Genomic DNA, 21,637 nt, shown 5'->3' with positions numbered 1-21,637 from the left:
GCACGGGATTTGGAATGCGTCGCTCTCGGTCGTTGACTTTGTGTCAGCAGCCAATTTCTCGAGCCAACCAGGTGGGTCCCGTTTGGACTTTTGTATACGCTATGGTCTTCGCGATGACATCCCCTTCTCCGCTGCTTCACTACTTCGATCACATTTTTGTCCACTCAAACCACTAATACAAAATCTTGTTTGATTCGTATACAATTATGATAGACCCGACGCGTTGGCGCTGAAAGTGCAGTCGTTAGTTGATGCTAAACAATACAAGTTTAAAGAGCGAGCGAATTTATATATGATTTCAATTTTCAATCGGCCGAACTGGCCTGGTCTTTTCATATTTGGTTACTTGCTCCATGGTTCCAGTTCTTAAATTCTCATAATATATAATTGCTTGTTAAGTACACCAGTCACAATATCAGTTAGCTTAGCATTAATTAGGCGACAAGAATTCTTTACTTCATTCAATAATCCATATCCATAGACGATTCTATTTATATATAGGACCCAAAATTAAAGGTTGCCACATTCATATCGATCACAGTCTTGCAGTCTAACTTGCGAAGGCCATGGCCGAGGAACTCATCGCTAGCAGCGGCGTGGGTAGCTGGTGGTCCAACTGCAGTGTCGATGGCTTCATGATCTCCGCGCCGGTTTCGTGCTCGGCGCAGCACACCAGCTCTAACAATGCTAATGGAGGCTTCTGGAACTCAGCTGCCCTTGACACTTCCGACGAAGCCCCTCTCTCCGACTCCATGCTTGCTGCGTTCGACTTCTCCATACCTGAACTATAGTGGGTGCTCTAGTTAGCATGTTAATTTTCTTCCATTGGATGAAAGGTTTAGACAGCTTTAAATATGAATTCAATTGATTGATTTTTCAGTGGGTGTAGTGAGACTTCACTCCAGTCGGAGCAGGGGGATTCTAGTCGCAGTTTTCAAACTCAGCAAGTTTCACAATTCCAAACTGATCAAAACACTGTGAAATGGGATGGTTCTCATCAAATTTTATTCCAAGAAGGCTTCGCTTTGCCAGAGGTTGACGGGGAACTGCAGCAGCTGCAGCCAGTTGACACCAGCAGGTGCATGGCTTCAGTGGCAAAGGTTAGTAGTGAGACTGAACCAGCGTTCAAGAAGCCTAGAATTGAGACACCGTCATCAATGCCTACATTCAAGGTAATTAATAACAGATTTACTGCCATAAATGAATGGAATTCTGGCAATTAGATACATAATTCTATATGTTTGTATCCTGATTTTTATAGGTTAGGAAAGAGAAGTTGGGTGACAGAATCACGGCGCTTCAGCAATTGGTCTCACCTTTCGGAAAGGTTAAGCATAATGCAGTTCCAGATTTTTTTTTATTATTTTTTAGATCCATTTCCTCTCTTCGAGTGATTAATTAGGCTAAATTAGCTTTTACAGACCGATACCGCATCAGTGCTTCATGAGGCAATCGATTACATAAAGTTCCTTCACGATCAAGTCCGGGTGAGTTACAGTTTGTCTGTCAAATCATCAGGCTGATGTAAACTTTTACTTCCAGCTTCTCATCAAATCTAAAATCTCAGGTTTTGAGTGCTCCAGACTCAAGGAATTGCAGTCACATCCAAAAAACTAATGTAAGACATGAATAACTTAGTTCTTGCAGGAATTTATGCTTCATTAATTGTGTTGCTGTTGTGTGTGTATGCAGGAAGACCTTACTAACCGAGGGCTATGCCTTGTTCCAGTTTCAACTACATTTGCTCTTGTTAGAGCCACCGAAAGCGATTTATGGAATTCATTTCAAGGAGGAATGATGTCTACTGGTGATGAATGAAAATGATCCTCTGCAGTTAGTGTTAATTCTGTTCCCAGCATACAAAGAAGTGGTTGAGGAAGGATGACGGTGCATGTTAACTAGATAATTCTAGGAATGACTTTTGAAATAGCAGTACAAGTGTCCTTTAGTATTTCGGTTAGTATAAATAAACAATTGTATGGTGAGGCTAAACTATTAACAACCAGCTGTTGCCCCAAATAGGTCAGCTTTGCTGAGTTAACTAACAGAAAAGGATCCATCTCCAGCAAGATTTATCCTTTTCCCTCAGTATCAAGTTGTAAGTCAGCTATCATTGATTAAAGCAAGAGTCTTTGTAATTGATTAGCATTGAGTATTAATTATGTTTATGTTTCCTAGTCAAGTTTATTTTCTAAGCTAATTGAAATTTTAACAGTAGCTTATATTTTCCATACAATTAATGTAATTCTAAAACATTCTTCTATAAATTAACGTACTGCATATCTGGGGGTATAATGAAAAAAAAAATCAAAAGTTAGAAAAAGTAAATTTGATTCTTCTCAAAATTTTCTTTCCCTTTTCTATTATCTCCAACAAATTTGATATCGGAGCTATTATAAAAAAAAATGGCTCTATCAAATCCAAACTCTATTTTCTAATACAACAAATTAAATTTTAATTTTCAATGAAGAGTGTTACAAATTCTCAAATAGAGATCATCTTTCTTTCACAAGATATATTATTTTTGAGACATGGTTGACGAAGGTTACAAGGAAAGACATGATCAACAAAGTTCCTCTTCTTGGTCAAAAGAAAAAGAGAAGAAATACAAGGAGAATGCGAAGAAAAATATTACAGCCTTGAGGATCATCCAACAAAGGATAAGCAAAACTATTTATCCCATAATTTTTGGCATCAAAAAGGCCAAAGATGTTTGGGAAACTCTAAAAATAGAGTTTCAAGGGTTAGAAAAAATGATCTCCATCGAGTTACAAAGCATATGGAGTGAATTTGTAACAAATGCCTAAGTTATAGATTCTTATTACTATTTCATTTGTATGAAAAACTAGTCATCAGTCCAAGAATTGTTATTTTAAATGCACTAGTGGGGGAAACAAAAAGTTTATTCATGATGTGTGCTATTCTCTTAATATTTTTCTAAAATCTTTTGAGTTTTGTGTAGATGATGAGAAGAGGTTACAAGCTAATCTTTGATAATGATAGATGTGAAATTTTTTACATGAAATTTGAAGAACAAATTGTCATCATGATACTGACTTCTAATTAATAATCTTTTTTTTCCCTCAATATGAAATCATTTCAAAATACTACCTTTAGAAGTTAAAGTGTTGATGAATTGTATCTTTGGCATTTGAATATGGTTATTTGGATCTTAAAGTATTACTTATTGAAAGAAAAGAAGATGGTTGTTGGACATCCATAAATTAAGAAACAATATGAACTTTGTGAAGGTTGCATTTATGGGAAAAGACATTGGCTTCCATTTCCAAATAACTTGGAGAGCTCAAGTCACTCTTGAACTAGTGCATGTAGATATTTGTGGTCTAACTAGAATTCCTTCTCTCAACAACAAAAGGTTTCTCTTTGTTGATGATTTCACTAGAATGACTTGAGTTTATATTCTTAAAAAGAAATGTGAAGCTTTCACTAAGTTTCTACACTTTAAAGCACTTTTTGAAAAGCAAAGTGGTTGTGTTTTAAAGACCTCATGGCTCATCATGGAAAATTCATTTACATGCCTTTTCTCAATTATTACAAAGAATATGACATTCAAAGACAACTTACCATCAGACCCACAACAAAATGTCATCGTCGAAAAAAAAACAATTGTAGAAATGACTAAAAGTATGTTGAAAGGCAAAGGCCATTTTAATAAATTTCTAAACTATAACGGTAAATATTGATGTGCATATTTTCAATCATTGTCCTATAAAAGTAGTTCAAAATAGAACTCCTTTTGAAACATGACATGACAAAATAATCAATTAATGTATGCCAATTTAAGGTTTTGGATGTGTTGTTTATGCGGCTTAGAAAACCAATTATAAGTCCTTTTGATTGCAACATGAGTTTTTCCTCATCAATATGTGATTGCTATATGAAAAACTAAGAAATACATGAGCTACTTAGCTGAAGCAAATAAAATTCTTGACTGATGTGCCTCATTGTCCGTGCTTGGCAGCCTCTGTGAACCTGCATGTGCAGTCTATGTCAGACTATAAGTAGACATGACCTGAAAAAGCAAACACAACCTAGGTTTCCAAGGACTCTGTGAGTTTCCATGTACTCTAAATGGTAAAGGATTGGAAACAACCCTGTTAGGTACATCCTCGAAAAGGATAAATCCCCATAGACTCTAAAAAGTAAATAATTAGAAACAACCCCAGTGGATACATCCCTGAAAAGGCTAAGTCCCAAGATTCTAAAAGATAAAAGATTGGGAGCAACCTCTTTGGATACATCTCAGGAAAGACTAAGTCCCCATAGACTCTAAAAGGTAAAAGATTATGAACAACCCTATTGGGTACATCTCCGAAAAAGCAGTCCCCATGGACTCTGAAAGGTAAAAGATTCGAAACATCCCCGAAGCAATCTAATGATTAGGGTACCTTCTTGGGTAAATCCTTTTTAGTTCTTACTTTTTGCAATTAACTGGCTGCACAGGAGTATCCCCGCTAGGGAATGCCCATAGCCCGTCACTTAGGCCAATGAGAACATCTCCCATGGAAATATCTCCCCTGGGCTTCGCCCCCTCTAACTATCTTATTTTACTATTTCTATTAACACTTCTTTGATTAGCAATCCACTAAGGGACTCCATCAGCCCAACCACGAGAGCAATCTTCCATATACTCTCTCCCCTGCACTCCTATCATTTTGACTGCTCTAATGATCCATCTTAACCAAATGTATTGGAAAGGGAAATCTAGTCTACCTCGAGATGTCAGCAAATGGGCCACAATAGTAGTCCTTGGAGAAGACCCTTCCTCCATAGTCCAACTCATTCAATTGCTTTGTCTCATCATCCTCGTTGGCTCTCATGGAGGTTGAGGTGGTCAACTGAAATGGAAGTCAACAGTAAGAGATATATCCATCACATCATGAGGCAAACCATATTGGAAGTGACAAGCCGTCATTCTGTACCTAGGGTTTGACCCTTGTCTATCTACGACATGATGAGAGCAAGAAATGCCAGAGCATGCATGCTTTTGACATGACAGTACAACCGCCTCATGTAGGAAATGATCCCTTGTTCTTACCGTAGAAAGTTGAATAGACATGGGTTGATGGGTAGTTGGGCATGAAGAACCAAGCTTCACTTCTATAAAAGGGCCGTCAATGTTCTATGAGAGCTCTCCTTTTTTCCTCTCCAAAAAACCACTCCATCAAGAAGAAGAAAGCACCATGAGAAAAGAAGTGAAGCTAGCGGGTTGACCCAGTCAACCACTACACCCCTTTCACTTCCCCTTCTTCTTCCCTCTCACGTACTACTCCAACTGAAGCCCTTCCTCAGGGGGAAGACACTTTGTTCCAGAGCTAGTCAAAGCCCCTCTGCTAACAGAGGGCACCCAACCCATGGCTAGCCAAAGCACTTCCACAACCTAAGGCCTTTCTATTACAACTCAAGCCCTCTATTTAAGGGAGGCGCCTTCTCATTCAGCATGTTACTGGCTTGAGTATCGAAGGAGAAAAGTCTAGAATGCTAGCCCCTTCTCACCAGTGTTAACTTTGTAGACTAGGTCAGTAGCTTGGGGTGCTGCAAGTTGCTGGCAGAGTTGCAAGGAGACATCAGTATACTAGAGGTTGGAAGCTCTTATGGAGGTGAACCCGAGGCCATAGAATGGGAGCTCATCAGAGGATTGGCTAGTCACTAAAGGTTGAAGGTGTAGGATCGAGGTGCACGTGAGAGAGGTGAGTAGGTGAATCATGTGATTTAAAAAACTCTTTTTTTCTTACTTTTAAAAACAATATGCACAACGGAATTAGAAGTAAGAATGAATACAAATGGTTTACTTGGTTCAGAGCCTTTGTCATCTCTTACTCCAAGGCTCACGATCCCTTGGACCATATCGATGGGTAATTCACTAAAAAACTCTTTGGAAACCGCTAGAAGAGTGAATCGAATACGGAAATAAAGAACAGTGTTACAACCTATACTGTCTTTTGAATAATAACAATGTAAATGACTTTAATTAAAATTTACCAACACCGGATTGACGAAGTTTAGAGCTCGTGTGTTGATGTCGATCTGCTAGCAGTGGTCAGATGTTGATGTCGATCTGTCGGCAAAGCTCTTCTTTTCTTACTTTTAAAAGCAAAGTACGTAGCAAAATTAGAAGTAAGAACGAATAAAAAAAAAAAATGAACACAAGCGATTTACTTGGTTGAGAGCCTTTGTCGGCTCCTACTCCAAGGCTCACGATCTCTCGGATCATATCGATGGACAATTCACTAAAAAAACTCTTTCGAAACTACCGGAAGAGTGAATTGAGTACAGAAATAAAGAACAGTGTTACAACCTACATTGTCTTTTGAATAATAACAATATAAATGACTTTAATTAAAATTTACCAACACTGGATTACCGAAGTTTAGAGCTCATATGTTGATGTCGGTCTGTCAACAGCGATCGGATGTCTCGAAGCAGTAGCGCAACAACAATACAACATGTTTGGAGTAGTAGAAGAGTCATAATAGCTAGGGAATGAGTTGTGTTTTCAATGCTGGTCGAACAACTCTTTTATATAGCGTCGAGGGCGCCTCCAGTCTTGTCTGAGGTGCCTCTAGCTGAAAAAATTATCCCTTAAGCTTCGATCGCGATAAGTCGCATGGGCTGCGACTTCTATCCACTTGAGGGCGCCTTTCATGCGCTTCAAGATGCCTCCGCGCAGCTCCGAGGCATCTCTAGTACTCTCCAGGCTGCCTCCCTACCACGAGAACTTTATCCTCAAAGTTCATTGTGCGAGGGTGCCTTCGTTGGATCTAGGGTGCCTCCACGCCACTATGGGGCACCTCTGTGCCACTATGAAGCTCCTTCTCGCAACTCCAAGACACCTCCAACACTATTCATCTGAGGCTACTTTTGTATTTTTCACCCTTGCAAAAAGTGTTAGTCCCCTGCAAATTAGAGTTAGCACAATAAAAGAGATTATTAATTAGATCTTGTCCTTCAGATGAGGATCTAGTTATGATCTCAGTTTATATTTCTAAAATGAATATAAACTGGACCAGCGCCTACAGTCCCACCTGAACTCATTTTCACTGGATCACTCTTCTTCAGTGGCTTAGCTTATTTACCATTTGCAGTCACTTGACTTATCTTTTGACCCACCAGATGTTCCCGCTAGTTGTTGGGTCCATAGATCCAATTAGACTTCGCCTAGTTGTTAGGTCCTACAGATCTAACTGGACTTCTTGTCAGATATCAGGTCACTCCTTAATATATCTGAACTTCCCACCAACTATTAGGACTAACAAACTTAAATAAATTTCAGCTTGGTATTAGGTCCTTTAGACCCATCAAATTTTACACATTTAATAAAAATATTAAATCATATAAAATTTAACTTTAATTATTTATCATTTATTAAAATATAAATTTAATTATTGGTGCCCACTACACCAAAAGAGCCTTGATTAAAGTATTACGGTAGAACAAGAAACTCGGGGCAGCAGAAAAGGGATTCTGACCGCGCGTTACTAACCGTCAAAATATTAAATAGAATTGGACTGTCAATCCACACTAAAGTACCTGGGCTCCATCTGTCAAAAACATTTTGGACCAAATCTTTCCTAGCTTGACCTAGACAACTGTCCGTTTTGAAAAAAATACTGCGGTCATCAGAGGAATCCTTGTCTATTGAACTTTTAGTCGCTACTACCATTTACACAGCAATGCCTAGTTATATAGATTAATGTCACAGATACCTATACCTCCATGGCTCCATACTCAACTAATATAGTAAATTTAATCATCCAAATGTATCCCATGCCCTTCCTCTGATCAGGTACTTCTTTGGCACCAGAACTTCTTCCTCAGCCTGTCTATAAGACAAAAATTAACTGATAGCATCCTTCTTTTCTTAAGCATTTAAAGATCGAGTCTTACTGTCTTAATGGACAATTGACTTTAAGAATACCGGGCTGATGGGTTACACAACACCTAATACTAATTTAAAAAATAAGAGAGAGCATGATTTATTTACCCATCTTTGAGATGATTGCAGACTAACTGACTAACAATCCTACTTAGGCTTCTTGGATCCTAGCTAGAAGCCCAAGTAGTAAGCAGTACTAGTCTCACTAGTTGTATGTACAATACTTGTAGTATATCCATGCAACACCGATAATGTTGATTGTTGGCATTAACTGCCGGTAATTTTGACATTAGAAGCATACTCCATGTCTTTATAAGGGGAGGAATTTATGCAACGAGACATGGCACCAGAATAATATCTTCTTAGAGATAAGTACATGTATCTGAGCCATCCTCCACTTGTCTTCATCCTTCAATCAATTGTGTTCTCTGAGCGCATCCTAAAGATAGATCCCTTCATCACGTGCTTGTCTTCCGGCAAAGCCAACCCATTCTCCACGTAGAGTGGTCAACTCCTCGTCATCCTTGGTCCCCTCTAATCTCAATTGAAACCGCTGCAATTCGTGATGTCAACTTAGCCTCGCCGAAACTATCTTCTTTGTCTTCAGTCCATCTCTCCTACTGCTTAATTCCGTTAGTTGAAGTTCCACATTGCCGGCCACGATTGTTGTCTTCATTGTCACCGTGCAAGCGCGAGCAAGAGAAAACAAAATAATACTAAGAAGAAGAAGAAAGGAATGAGATGGACACTCTAATAAATACGGCATTTTAAACTTTGTGAGTAAATTTCAACATTACCTATTTCAATTCCACGGGATGTCAGTTACGTTGGTTAGAGAGGGCAGACTTATTATAATGAGACAAGATATTAATTCTCAATGAGCATATATATTTGAAAAAAAAATTATCCCATTTCTATTTATTTGACAGCCCACTATAAATTAATTTTATAATTTATTTCTCTTTATATAATTTGGGAACGAGCTGTGAAGAAGTTTATGATAAGCGTAATTATTTTTTACAATAATATTATCCATTTTACATACCTAAGTTTTAAAATTCTAAAAACATGTATCACTCTCCCGTTATACCTTTTTTTCATTGTTCTAAAAAATTTCTCTTTTTTTTCTAAATGTTTATTCTATCCGTTTAAAAATTCATTAGTATCCATTTACATCATCTAATTCTGATTTGAAAGCACGCATACATTAAAGAGATTTTTAGGAGTGTATTGATTTTGATATCAAGTTTGGGATAAAATTGTCTGATCAATTTAGAGAACTCTGAATTAATTAAAATCAAATTAATATACTTTTGTATGAATACCCTCAAATTTAAATTCCATAGAGTAGTCTAGCACAATGATATTAACCAATATCATCAATAAATCCCTAAGACCCCATTCGAAAATATCAAACTTTTAGATCCGAATTATTTCAAATTAAAATTAATATAATTTTAGATATTTTTTTAATGTAATTATACTCTCATATTTAAATTCGACAGTCCAAATTAAAAGTAGTAAATTTTTAAGTAGATGGAGTGAAAATTCGGAGAAGAGAGACTTTTTTGAGAGTAAGTAAACGAGGAGAGGTATTACGGGAAAGCGGTTTAATTTGTATTTTGAAATTTTAAAACGTAGGTACATAAAATAGGTAATGCTAAAATGCCAATAAAACTATAATGGAAAGAATAATGATAAAAAAAATGAGGACAATTTAAATGTGAGAAAAATTTATAATATCTAGATATTAGGTGAAGACATATAGATACAAAATCGTTAGAGAATAATTATACTGAAATTTAGTTTATTAAAAAAATATCATAATTATATTTAACATGACCTTAAATTAATTAAATGTGGTTTGGTAGAAATAACCTTTAAATTTATGTTTAAATTCAAAAAAAGTTCTAACAGTGTATAACTTGGTGAAGATGTTTGTCAACTATTTGGTTGAAGGAATAAATTAATAAATCAAGAATTCTTTATTTTAGATGAACAAAAAAATCTTAACAAACTAATAAACTTCTAAAGTTTCAAAAAAGTGGACATTAGATAAGTGCTAGTGAAAGTATTTTAGATGGCTTTGATCAAGTCTAAGATCAGGGATGAGATGACTCTTCAATATATCCTTAGTCGAGCTCTTTTAGGAGAGTGGATGCGTGTTGGACAGTTCCCTTGAGAACAACTTCGGTCAGGTTGACTTATGTCAGGTTGAGTCCTATTGGATTGACTTCTGTCAGATTGATTTCTACCGAGTTTGCTTCTACCAGGTCGGCTTCTGCCGGGCTGATTTTTAATTTACTGAGTCATCTTCTACTAGGTTAGGCAAGGCGAGGACTCTGGTGAAGATCTCTAGAAATGACGTTTGAAAAGACTAAAATAGGAGGTTAGAAGGAGGTCAAAGCCAACCTTGGCAAGACCATTCCGGCGTTCTTGTCAGATCTCTTGGGAAGGTTGAAGAAAGAAATAGCGATAGAGTGAAAACAATAAATCTTATGTATCTTCGATGTTGTTATCAATTATCTAAAAATAGGAAACTAAGAGGTGACCCTAGTTCTCAAAGGATGCCCTTCTTTCATTCTCACCAAAGATTGTGGCGTCTGTAATTGATGCTTTTGTAACCACCGCTAACTGTAGTGTCGAATCCAAGTTCATAAATGGCGTGAACCTAACTTGGATGTGGCTCAAACTAACCTGACTTGAGCTCAGCCATAGTTGGTTGTCCTGAGTTCATTCAGGGATAGCTTGTACATATCCCGAGATAGTTTTGATGTGATCAAACAAGTTAAGTTAGGTCCTGTGTATTTGATGTCTTGTGTTTGAGTGTTTAGGGACTTAGAAATATAAGAAGTCGAGTGGAAGATGTAGTGAACGAGAATAATGACACAAAAAGTGAGTTGATGGGCTTGGTGCATCCAAGGGATGAGCAGCTACTGAAGAGTAAACCGGTGTATGAGAAGGACATGCGCAGCTTATCCGAGAGACGAGAAGCCGGAGAGGAAGTCTGTTCGAGAAGAAAGTCAGAGTGGGGGTTGGGTGAGCTCAACTTCGGACAACCGGAGCATCATCCAAGCGCGCGCGAGAAAAAGAATGGTCAATACTATGATTGACTAGTCGGATGAACAATGCTCAAGGCGCCTTAAAATGAATTGGAGACGCCTCAAGCATTGGCAGCACTTCTACCAATTTCGAGACCCGAGGTGCCTTTGATGGCCCTAAGGTGTCTCAGATGAAAAGTACCTAAGGCGCCTCAATTGTCGAGAGACGCCTCAAATGAATAGTAGCTGAGGTGCTTCCATTTGAGCAAAACTGTTGGCTGACCGTTGCACAACAAATAAAACTTTATCTAGCTGGAGCCGCCTCCAACTGATTCGAGACTTCTCCAATGCCATGTTAGTAAACGGTAACTTTTCCCAGAATGCTATAAATAGCATCCTCGAGCTAAAAAGTAAAACAACAATTATTGTAATCATTTCCTAATATGCTTTTGAGCTTTCAAAGTATGTAAGAGACTACTCCGCCTTCACGTAAGAGTTATTTTTTAGTGGTATTTTTCATTGCCTTAGATTAACAACATCCCCAGCTGTAATCAAGTAAAACTCTTAGCCTTCTTACATTTCTTTAAGTTATTATTTTTATGTTAATTACTTGATTTAATTAATATTATATCCTTTCTAAGTTCAAAAGTAAGAGAAATTTATCTAGTTTTGTTATACAGATCGACTATTCCCCCCCCCCCCCCCTCCCTCTAACCGACTGTCTGTTGGTGCGGTTAGCACTAACGATTTAACCCAGGTTTTGATGAATGACAAATAGGTTAAGTTAGTCTTGTTGTTGTCTGACACTTTGATCGAGTGTGCAGGAGAAGTCCAGACAGGTCGACGGGCTGACCGGATGTCTGGCAAGAAGTCCAAGCGGGTCGACGGGCTGACCGGACGCTTGGCGAGAAGTCCAACTAGGTCGACGGGCTGACCGGATAGCTGGCGAGAAGTCCAAGCGGGTCGACGGGCTGACCGGACGCTTGGCGAGAAGTCCAGACGGGTCGACGGGCTGACCGGACGTCTGGCAGGTAAGTGAGGTAAGTCACTGGAGGGGAGTGACTGTGAGGACGCGTTCCCGGGAAGGGGACATTAGGCGTCGATCCGGCTTAGGTCCATTTCGGATGTCTAAGTCGAGATCGTGACTAGATTCCGGTCTCGGAAAGACGGAATCTAAGTCATACTCTTTTTTATCCATCTGTTAAACTTTAACTGTGCTAACAATCTGTTTTACAGGATACATATTTGCCTCGGACTAACTTTGTTTTGCAGGAAAAGGGAGTTTTCTGAAACAAGGTGGTCCGGGCGCCCGGAAGGCGAATTCTATCCAGCCGAGTCGTCGCCACGTGGAGCATCATGGTTTGTGCAGCTACGTCACATTCCAGGCGCCCGGAAGGGATCCAGGCGCCTGGAACAGCATATAAAAGAAGCCCCAGACAGGAGCTTCAGAACAATCAATTTTTACTGAGAACTCTTCTACTGCTGGTCTTGCTGCTCGACGTTCAAGTGCGACGTCAACAACGCTCCGACAAAAGTGCTCCTCCGGTTTTTATTTAATTTTCTTTGTCGGTATTGCTTTATTGTCACTAGCATTTCCTGTACTTATTCTGTAATCATATTTCGACTTGTTAGTGATTGCCCAACGAAAGTGGTCAAGGACCACGGGCCTTCGAGTAGGAGTCGTCACAGGCTCCGAACGAAGTAAAAACATCTGTGTCTATTTTATTTTTCCGCTGCGTTTAAACTCTTATTTTTCGAATCGATATTCACCCCCCCTCTATCGAATCTAACGGTCCTACAAGTGGTATCAGAGCAGGTACCGCTCTGATTTGGTGCAACCACCAATCAGACAGGGGGTGAATTTTCTTTTGTTTTTTTTTAATTTTAAAACTGGTGTTTCGTTAACTTAATCAATTTATATTAGTGCAACACGAATCTAGATTTATTTTTCCTATTTTTTTCCCGCACTACTAATCCAAGACCAAGTCTTGGGATATTTTTTTTTGGTTATTTACCTGTGCACAGAATGTCCCAACAAGAAGGATTCAGCACAGTACGACCTCCACTCTTCAATGGAGACGACTTTCCATACTGGAAGAAGCGCATGGAGGTTTACCTCAAAACAGACTTCGACCAGTGGATGAGCATTACGAGACCCTACAAAATTCCAGTGGACAATGCCGGGAATCTAGTGGATCCTGAAGACTGGACAGCAGATCTCAAGAAAAAAGCATCAACAGAAAATAAAGCGATCAACACTCTACAGTGCGGATTGACAAGAGAAGAACTGAACAGTGTCGATCCACACAAAAACGCTAAAGAGCTATGGGACAAGCTGATCGAACTGCACGAGGGAACGAGCGACGCTAAGGTAACAAAACGAGACCTGCTTCTAAATAAGATTTTTAATATAAAAATGCAGGAAGGAGAAACAGCGAATCAACTACACGCGAGGATCAAGGACATCCTCAACGGGCTTCATGCGATAGGCCACCAAATGGAGAACAGAGACTTAATAAGGTACGCATTAAACGCCTTTCCACGTAATAGTTTGTGGGCATCAATAGTGGATGCCTACAAAATTTCTAAGGATCTTTCTAACTTAAAATTAGATGAGCTTTTCTGTGAATTAGAATTACACGAACAAACTAATGCTGGAGTCGAGAAAGGTATAGCTCTATTTGCAGGTTCCTCCAAAGAAAAGAAAAGCAAGCCTGAATTTGAAGAAGAATCTGACCAAGACTCCGAAGACGAAGAACACCTGGTGAACTTGGTAAGAAAAATGTTCACCAGGAGAAAGAGGAGCTTCAGCAAAAAGGACCTTCAAAAGATCAGCTCTCCCTCAGAACAAAAGAACGTGACTTGCTACGGCTGCAACAAAAAGGGACATTACAAGAACGAATGTCCAAAACTGAAGTTCGACAAACCAAAGCCAACCAAAAAGAAAGCACTCAAAGCAACGTGGGACGACTCCTCGGACGAATCGGAGGAAGAAGAGCAGAAACATCAGAGCCACCTCGCACTGATGGCCCGCGAAGCCGAAACTGAAAATGAGTCCGAACCCGAAACAAGCCACGAGTCCGTACTCATTTCCGAAGGCTCGAATGAGGTATATTTTAATTTAAACAAAAAAATTTTTAGAATCATTTCTTGTTTAAATAGTAAATTAACCAAAGTAGAAAATGAGAACAAATTACTTCTTGAGGAAAATCAGAACCTCAAGGAACAATTAAAAAATTTGAATTCAACTCAAGATCTAACACTTGAGGAGGAGAATTTATCATTAAAAATGAAATAAACAATTTAAAGGAGATGTTAGAAAAATTCACAACAAGATCAAAAAATTTAGACCTAATCCTAAATAATCAAAAAGCATGTTATAATAAAACCGGACTAGGATATAAGTCAAATTCAAATAAAACCTTCAAATCATTAATAACCCAATACAAGTCAACCAATTTAGCTTGGGTTCCGAAAGCGTGTCTGACCACGCAAGTAGGACTTAATCAATATTATATACCTAAAGAAAAAATACATTATATAAAAGTGTATAAACCAAACCAAAATCCAAAATACAAACCTAAATCAAATTCAAAATCTAAACAGTTTAAAAATCAACAAAATTATCACCAAGTTAACTATAACTATAAAAAGAATCGACACAAGCCTAAAACCAAAATCTAAATTAATGGCCAATAATTCAGGGGGAGGCTCCAGAATAGCTGGCACCTCCAAAACTAACCTACCCGACAGGGTAACCCAAAACAAATTAACCCGGCAGGGTAATTAGGATTAGTTAAAAAGAGGCCAAGTTTAACTTGAATCATGGTACTGGTGAAATTTTTGGATGATAGTACGTTAGGGAAGCTTGGGCATCGCATGTCTAGAAAGATATGGCTTCGATCTGGTGCATTTGGCCAAGTGAAACTGACCGAAGCTACCCTTAAATGAATCCTAACCAGTTAGACCAAGATTTAGTTCTAAGTTCCGTGGATAGGACTATTCGGAAAACCTCGAAAGGTTGGTTACTTCTAATGATGTCCATGTGACTCACCAAGCTTAGAAGTTTATCCGAAGAATGCCTATTTGAGGAAACCAAAACTAAATCTGAATCTAACACACGTTAAACCAAAACTCCATAATTAAAAATCCAATTTCATCTCACGAAATCATAGGATTCCCTGATTGAAAATATAGATCGGGTGAGATGAATAAGGTTTTAATTTTAAACTTAAAAATTAATTTCAAAATTCTAATTTTAAACTTAAAAATTAATTTCAAAATTTTAATTTTAAACTTAAAAATTAATTTCAAAATTTTAATTTTAAACTTAAAAATTAATTTCAAAATTTTAAACTTAAAAAAAAAATTTAATTTCAAAATTTTAATTTTAAACTTAAAAATTAATTTCAAAATTTTAATTTCAAACTTAAAAATTATTTTCAAAATTTTAATTTTAAACTTAAAAATTAATTTCAAAATTTAAATTTTAAACTTAAAAATTAATTTCAAAATTTAAATTTTAAACTTAAAAATTAATTTCAAAATTTTAATTTTAAACTTAAAAAAAATTAATTTCAAAATTTTAATTTTAAACTTAAAAATTAATTTCAAAATTTTAATTTTAAATTTAAAAAAAAAATTAATTTCAAATTTTTAATTTTAAACTTAAAAATTAATTTCAAAATTTTAATTTTAAACTTAAAAATTAATTTCAAAATTTTAATTTTAAACTTAAAAATTAATTTCAAAATTCTAATTTTAAACTTAAAAATTAATTTCAAAATTTTAATTTCAAACTTAAAAATTATTTTCAAAATTTTAATTTTAAACTTAAAAATTAATTTCAAAATTTTAATTTTAAAACTTAAAAATTAATTTCAAAATTTTAATTTCAAACTTAAAAATTAATTTCAAAATTTTAATTTTAAAACTTAAAAATTAATTTCAAATTTTTAATTTTAAACTTAAAAATTAATTTCAAAATTTTAATTTTAAACTTAAAAATTAATTTCAAAATTTTAATTTTAAACTTAAAAATTAATTTCAAAATTTTAATTTTAAACATAAAAATTAATTTCAACATTTTAAACTTAAAAAAAAATTAATTTCAAAATATTAATTTTAAACTTAAAAATTAATTTTAAACTTAAAAATTAATTTCAAAATTTTAATTTCAAACTTAAAAATTATTTTCAAAATTTTAATTTTAAAACTTAAAAATTAATTTCAAAATTTTAATTTCAAACTTAAAAATTAATTTCAAAATTTTAATTTTAAACTTAAAAATTAATTTCAAAATTTTAATTTTAAAACTTAAAAATTAATTTCAAAATTTTAATTTTAAACTTAAAAATTAATTTCAAAATTTTAATTTTAAACTTAAAAATTAATTTCAAAATTTTAAACTTAAAAAAAAATTAATTTCAAAATTTTAATTTTAAACTTAAAAATTAATTTCAAAATTTTAAACTTAAAAAAAATAATAATAATAATTTCAAAATTTTAATTTAACCTTAAAAATTAATTTCAAAATTAAAAATTATTTTCAAAATTTAAATTTTAAACTTAAAAATTAATTTCAAAATTCTAATTTTAAACTTAAAAATTAATTTCAAAATTTTAATTTTAAACTTAAAAAAAATTATTATTTCCAAATTTTAATTTTAAACTTAAAAATTAATTTCAAAATTTTAATTTTAAAACTTAAAAATTAATTACAAAATTTAAATTTCAAACTTAAAAATTAATTTCAAAATTTTAATTTTAACCTTAAAAATTAATTTCAAAATTTTAATTTTCAACTTAAAAATTAATTTCAAAAGTTTAATTTTAAACTTAAAAATTATTTTCAAAATTTTAATTTCAAACTTAAAAATTAATTTCAAAATTTTAATTTTAAACTTAAAAATTAATTTCAAATTTTTAATTTTAAACTTAAAAAAAAATTATTATTTTCAAAATTTTAATTTTAAACTTAAAAATTAATTTCAAAATTTTAATTTTAAAACTTAAAAATTAATTTCAAAATTTTAATTTCAAACTTAAAAATTAATTTCAAAATTTTAATTTTAAACTTAAAAATTAATTTTAAAATTTTAATTTTAAACTTAAAAATTAATTTCAAAATTTTAATTTTAAACTTAAAAATTAATTTCAAAATTTTAATTTCAAACTTATAAATTATTTTCAAAATTTTAATTTTAAACTTAAAAATAAATTTCAAAATTTTAATTTTAAACTTAAAAATTATTTTCAAAATTTTAATTTCAAACTTAAAAATTAATTTCAAAATTCTAATTTTAAACTTAAAAATTAATTTCAAAATTCTAAAAATTAATTTCACAATTTTAATTTTAAAGAAAAAAAAAATTATTATTTTCAAAATTTTAATTTTAAACTTAAAAATTAATTTCAAAATTTTAATTTTAAAACTTAAAAATTAATTTCAAAATTTTAATTTTAAACTTAAAAATTAATTTCAAAATTTTAATTTTAAATTTAAAAAAATTAATTTCAAAATTTTAATTTTAAACTTAAAAAAAATTATTTTCAAAATTTTAATTTTTAACTTAAAAAAATTTATTTTCAAAATTTAAATTTTAAACTTAAAAATTAATTTCAAAATTTTAATTTTAAACTTAAAAAAAATTATTATTTTCAAAATTTTAATTTTAAACTTAAAAATTAATTTCAAAATTTTTATTTTAAACTTAAAAATTAATTTCAAAATTCTAATTTTAAACTTAAAAATTAATTTCAAAATTCTAATTTTAAACTTAAAAATTAATTTCAAAATTCTAATGTTAAACTTAAAAATTAATTTCAAAATTTTAATTTAAACTTAAAAATTAATTTCAAAATTTTAATTTTAAACTTAAAAATTAATTTCAAAATGTTAATTTTAAACTTAAAAATTAATTTCAATTTTAAACTTAAAAATTATTTTCAAAATTTTAAACTAATTTCAAAATTCTAATTATAAACTTAAAAAATTAATTTCAAAATTCTAAACTTAAAAAGAATTATTTTAAACTTAAAACTTAACTTCAAACCTAATTTCCAAAAAAAAAAAAAAAAAAAAAAGGTCAAAAACCAGGGGCGTGCGCCCCTGGTATTCCCCTCCGGGGCGCCCAGATGGGGATCCGGGCGCCCGGAGTCCCCTATAAATAAGGGGCAGCAGGCGCCCCCAATCTTTGCACCACTAATTCTCACTTTTGCCAAGGTTCACTCCGAACTTCAGTGCGAAAGTACTCTAAATCTAAATTTTCTTGCGGTGAAGACGCTGTTGCGATTCAACCGAGGTCGTCAAATCTATATTTTTCGATGGCTCCTCGGTAAAAATTCTTCCCCTCTCTGAAAATTTTATTAGAATTTGTCTTCTCAATCTTTTCTTAGAATATTCTGTTATTTATATACAGTAGGAAACGAACAAATACTGGTGCTGGACCCTCCAATGCTAGTACAGACCCTAGGTTTCCCACAGACGAACTTAGGATTAAGTTTGAGTCAACCATTTATAAGGCCATTAGGACTACCTGCATAGATAGATCGTTCTTTTTAAGGTCATGTCCCTCCGCTTTAGAGGTTATAGGCCACTATAACTTAAGGAACCTTGTCGAATGCACCAGTCCAATAAACATAAGTCTATGTGCCGAATTTTACAATAACCTAGTAAAAGTAGACGATCTCACCTATACCACTAGGGCAGCAGGCACTGATATTGTATTTTCCCCTACGACTATCCGAGAGTTTTTAGAGTTGCGTCCATCTACTTACTCCTTTTTGTGCTATCCTCTGAGGGATCTACCATTCGAAGATCCCTACTCACATATTACTCTCGATACGATTTATTCGTATTTTTTCGGGGGAGAGAGAGATCCCACTGTGACACAGTTTAGGTCAGTAGAACTTCGGGTCCAGGACTACGCTCTTTATAGGGTTGTAGTCCTTTGCATTTTACCATTGACTACTCGGGACATCGCTGTGATGCGCCCATTCCATTCGTTCTTACTTTATGCCCTAATTCATAGGTTAGACATTGACATCAGCCTACATATCTTCTCCACCATTATCTACTCAGCTGGATTCGTGACTGATAGTCGAGTCCATATACCATTTGGTCACATTCTGACAGCCTATATGTCCTCGTTGCACATTGATGTCACTAGAGGAGACGTTGCCCATATGACCGAGTTCGATGTTATAGCCGCTCGGAACTTTTCCCTAGCCGGTATCCAGATAGATAGAGATGACGGGACTATGTCTTGGCGGAGGGGGGCACAGCACCAGCCCGATCCAGACGCACAGGTGGACGAGTTCATGCTCGCACTATTTCCAGAGGAAGCCGCTCCGGCTCCACCACCGCCCCCAGCTCGAGCACCACGTCACGCTCATCGCTCTCTAGCCGACCGTATGACCGGACTAGAGAGAGCTATGGCGAGTCTCCAACAGGAGAACTCTGACTTTCATCGGGACATTCGGCGAGAGGTAGCCGAGTTACGAGCTGCCGGGGATACCCGACACACTGAGCTGATGGCGCTTCTCCGATCCTTGGGGTCTGGACCACCCCCTTCATCTTCTCAGTAGATCTAGTTCTGACTCATTTCTGTAGCTACACTACCTGTACATTATTTTGGATCTATCTAGTGGTATTTCAGACTTACATTGAAAATGTTCTATCTTGATAGGCTAGGAATTTTCAATTTCAAAATTGTTTTCAAAAATCACTCTTTCAAATTATAAGTCAAACTTATTTGTTTTCAAAACTTTCCATTTTTTAGATTTTCAAAAACAGTTTTGGCCTTAGACTAGTTTTACAACCTTAGAAAGCATGTACCCATAGGACTAGTTTTTGAGCATCTCACCAACACCTTAGGTTTACCTTGCTTGTGTTTGACAAACATAGAAAGGGGTGAGATGCATAGGCCAACTGTCTAGACTTAAGATGCTTATTTCAGTGCATCTGTGAGATCTCGGAAAATTTAAATAAATAGGGTTATTGCAGAAATAGCCTTATAAAATTTTTCCAGAATTTTTAAAAATTTTCTGGGAATTTTTCGGAGCTCGTACGACGGGTTTTGCGGGGATTAATTTCGGATACGGATAAAGCCGAGTTGGGATACCCGTTTAAATGAGGAAATGTTTATTTATATAATTCCTTTTTCCTTATTTCTTTTCCCCCAAAATCGCCGATCCCTACTTGCCTTCCCCGATCTCCCCTCTTCCTCTTCCTCTCTCTGTTCTCTCGCGGACGGGCGACGCCGAAGCAAGCCGAGAGCTCTGGTGATCTCCTTCGGCCGGCATCGACGCCTAGTAAGCCCAGATCCAGCCGAAGCCTCCTCCTCCTCGCTCTAATCTTTCTGAAGACTCTCACGGGGACGAACCGACGCCGAGCGTGGACGAGTCGACGCCGACGATCGCCGGTGTAGATCTATCTGCGGAGCTTGCCGGAGATCAATCAAGGAGACAAGGATCATCTTGATTTCCTCTGCTCAACCCTTCCCCGATTTTTCTTCTCGTTTCTGCCGACCCTCTCTCCCCCGATCCGATCGCCGGCTTGAATGCCCTAGGGTTTCGAAGGTAAGCAACTGGTTCCTTCTTTTCCCTCTCTGGTTGCGATCTTGGAGGTTAGGGCTTGTTTCTGTTTTGATCCTTGTTGGAATTGTGATATCTTCTTTCGGTTTTGAGCTAGGAAGGAGAGATCGGATCCAATTACGTGCTGTAACCCACAGATCGGTTCTGGGATGTTTCCTTCCTTGCTGTGATTGAGGTTTCGGTTGAAGTGGGGAAGAATTTCAGCAGAGTTGCTGTGGTTTCTTTGATCCAGCAAGGAAATTCCTCTCATTGTGCTGTCGGCAGAGGCTTCAGATCAGTGAGGTGAGTTCTATTCCCTGTGAGCTACTTAGATGTGGATTATGGTTGTATTAATTGATACGTAAGGTATTGGTTTAGGGTTAAATTGTATTACTATACGAAATAGGTTTATGTGTTGATAGGATCTCCTAATCTAATGGGTGATTAGGGATTAGGTAACTAATCCTAATCGACCATTGGATTTAGTTAAGTTAAGTGTGATTGTTTAGTTGGATATTGGACTGTATCTAATCTAATGGAGAAACCCTAATCAATTGTTAGATTAGTTTAGGAAGGATAATGATGACGTGATTAGGGTTTTACCCTAATTTAGTTTTTAGAATTTTATTTAGCTATTTCATTTAAATTTAGCTAAATAAAATATATATGTTGTTTGACACAGGACTCTGATTCGAGATGGGCGTCTCGACTTCGGATTTGGATTGTACCTTCTATTTGATGCGGGTACCCTTTGACTTATCTTTTGATAATGTCTTATGATATGTGTAGCTTATATATATTTACTAGTGGTAGATAGTAGATCATTTCTTCCCTGGTTTTAGCTAGTTGATACCTATCACATGCTTCATCTGCTAGTTGCTTTACTTCAGGATTGGATATTATATCTCTTGCCATGTGTATATATGATCATAGCGATGCATACCTATAGTGCTCTACTCTACTGGATTAGTTGCTTTACATGTGTGATACATGCTCTTGGATTCATGATACTTACATCATTGTTATATGTGATGTCTTTAGATTTATGTTGTTTATTATCCTTGTTATATATGTGTTTATCTGCTTGGCATCTACACATATGGAGGAGGATTTGTTCATATAT

The 21,637-nt window shown here is 35.1% G+C and overlaps 1 protein-coding gene and 1 long non-coding RNA gene across 2 annotated transcripts; both read left to right on the top strand.

The window, feature by feature from the left end:
• Positions 1–214: 214 nt before the first annotated feature.
• On the top strand, positions 215–2,145 carry LOC121990599 (transcription factor bHLH123-like). The gene is made up of 6 exons (XM_042544709.1): positions 215–790; positions 881–1,172; positions 1,262–1,327; positions 1,422–1,487; positions 1,568–1,618; positions 1,693–2,145. The coding sequence occupies exons 1-6, from the start codon at positions 567–569 to the stop codon at positions 1,816–1,818; spliced, it is 825 nt and encodes a 274-aa protein (XP_042400643.1). The 5' UTR covers positions 215–566; the 3' UTR covers positions 1,819–2,145.
• Positions 2,146–20,123: 17,978 nt separating this feature from the next.
• Positions 20,124–21,257, top strand: LOC121990598. Its single transcript, XR_006114634.1, has 3 exons — positions 20,124–20,520; positions 20,633–20,817; positions 21,197–21,257. It is a non-coding gene; the product is annotated as an uncharacterized LOC121990598 (long non-coding RNA).
• The last annotated feature ends 380 nt before the right edge of the window (positions 21,258–21,637 follow it).

Source organism: Zingiber officinale, chromosome 6B (genome assembly GCF_018446385.1).
Source record: "Zingiber officinale cultivar Zhangliang chromosome 6B, Zo_v1.1, whole genome shotgun sequence".
NCBI lineage: Eukaryota > Viridiplantae > Streptophyta > Magnoliopsida > Zingiberales > Zingiberaceae > Zingiber > Zingiber officinale.
Note: the sequence above shows the minus strand (reverse complement) of the source record. Positions and strands in the feature narration are given on the sequence as shown.

Excerpts from the sequence above, each read along its gene's own strand:
- LOC121990599 (XM_042544709.1), top strand. The coding sequence starts at position 567 with ATGGCCGAGGAACTCATCGCTAGCAGCGGCGTGGGTAGCTGGTGGTCC. Across the intron at positions 1,328-1,421 it reads TGGTCTCACCTTTCGGAAAG|ACCGATACCGCATCAGTGCT; the intron begins GTTAAGCATAAT and ends TAGCTTTTACAG. Across the intron at positions 1,488-1,567 it reads TCCTTCACGATCAAGTCCGG|GTTTTGAGTGCTCCAGACTC; the intron begins GTGAGTTACAGT and ends CTAAAATCTCAG.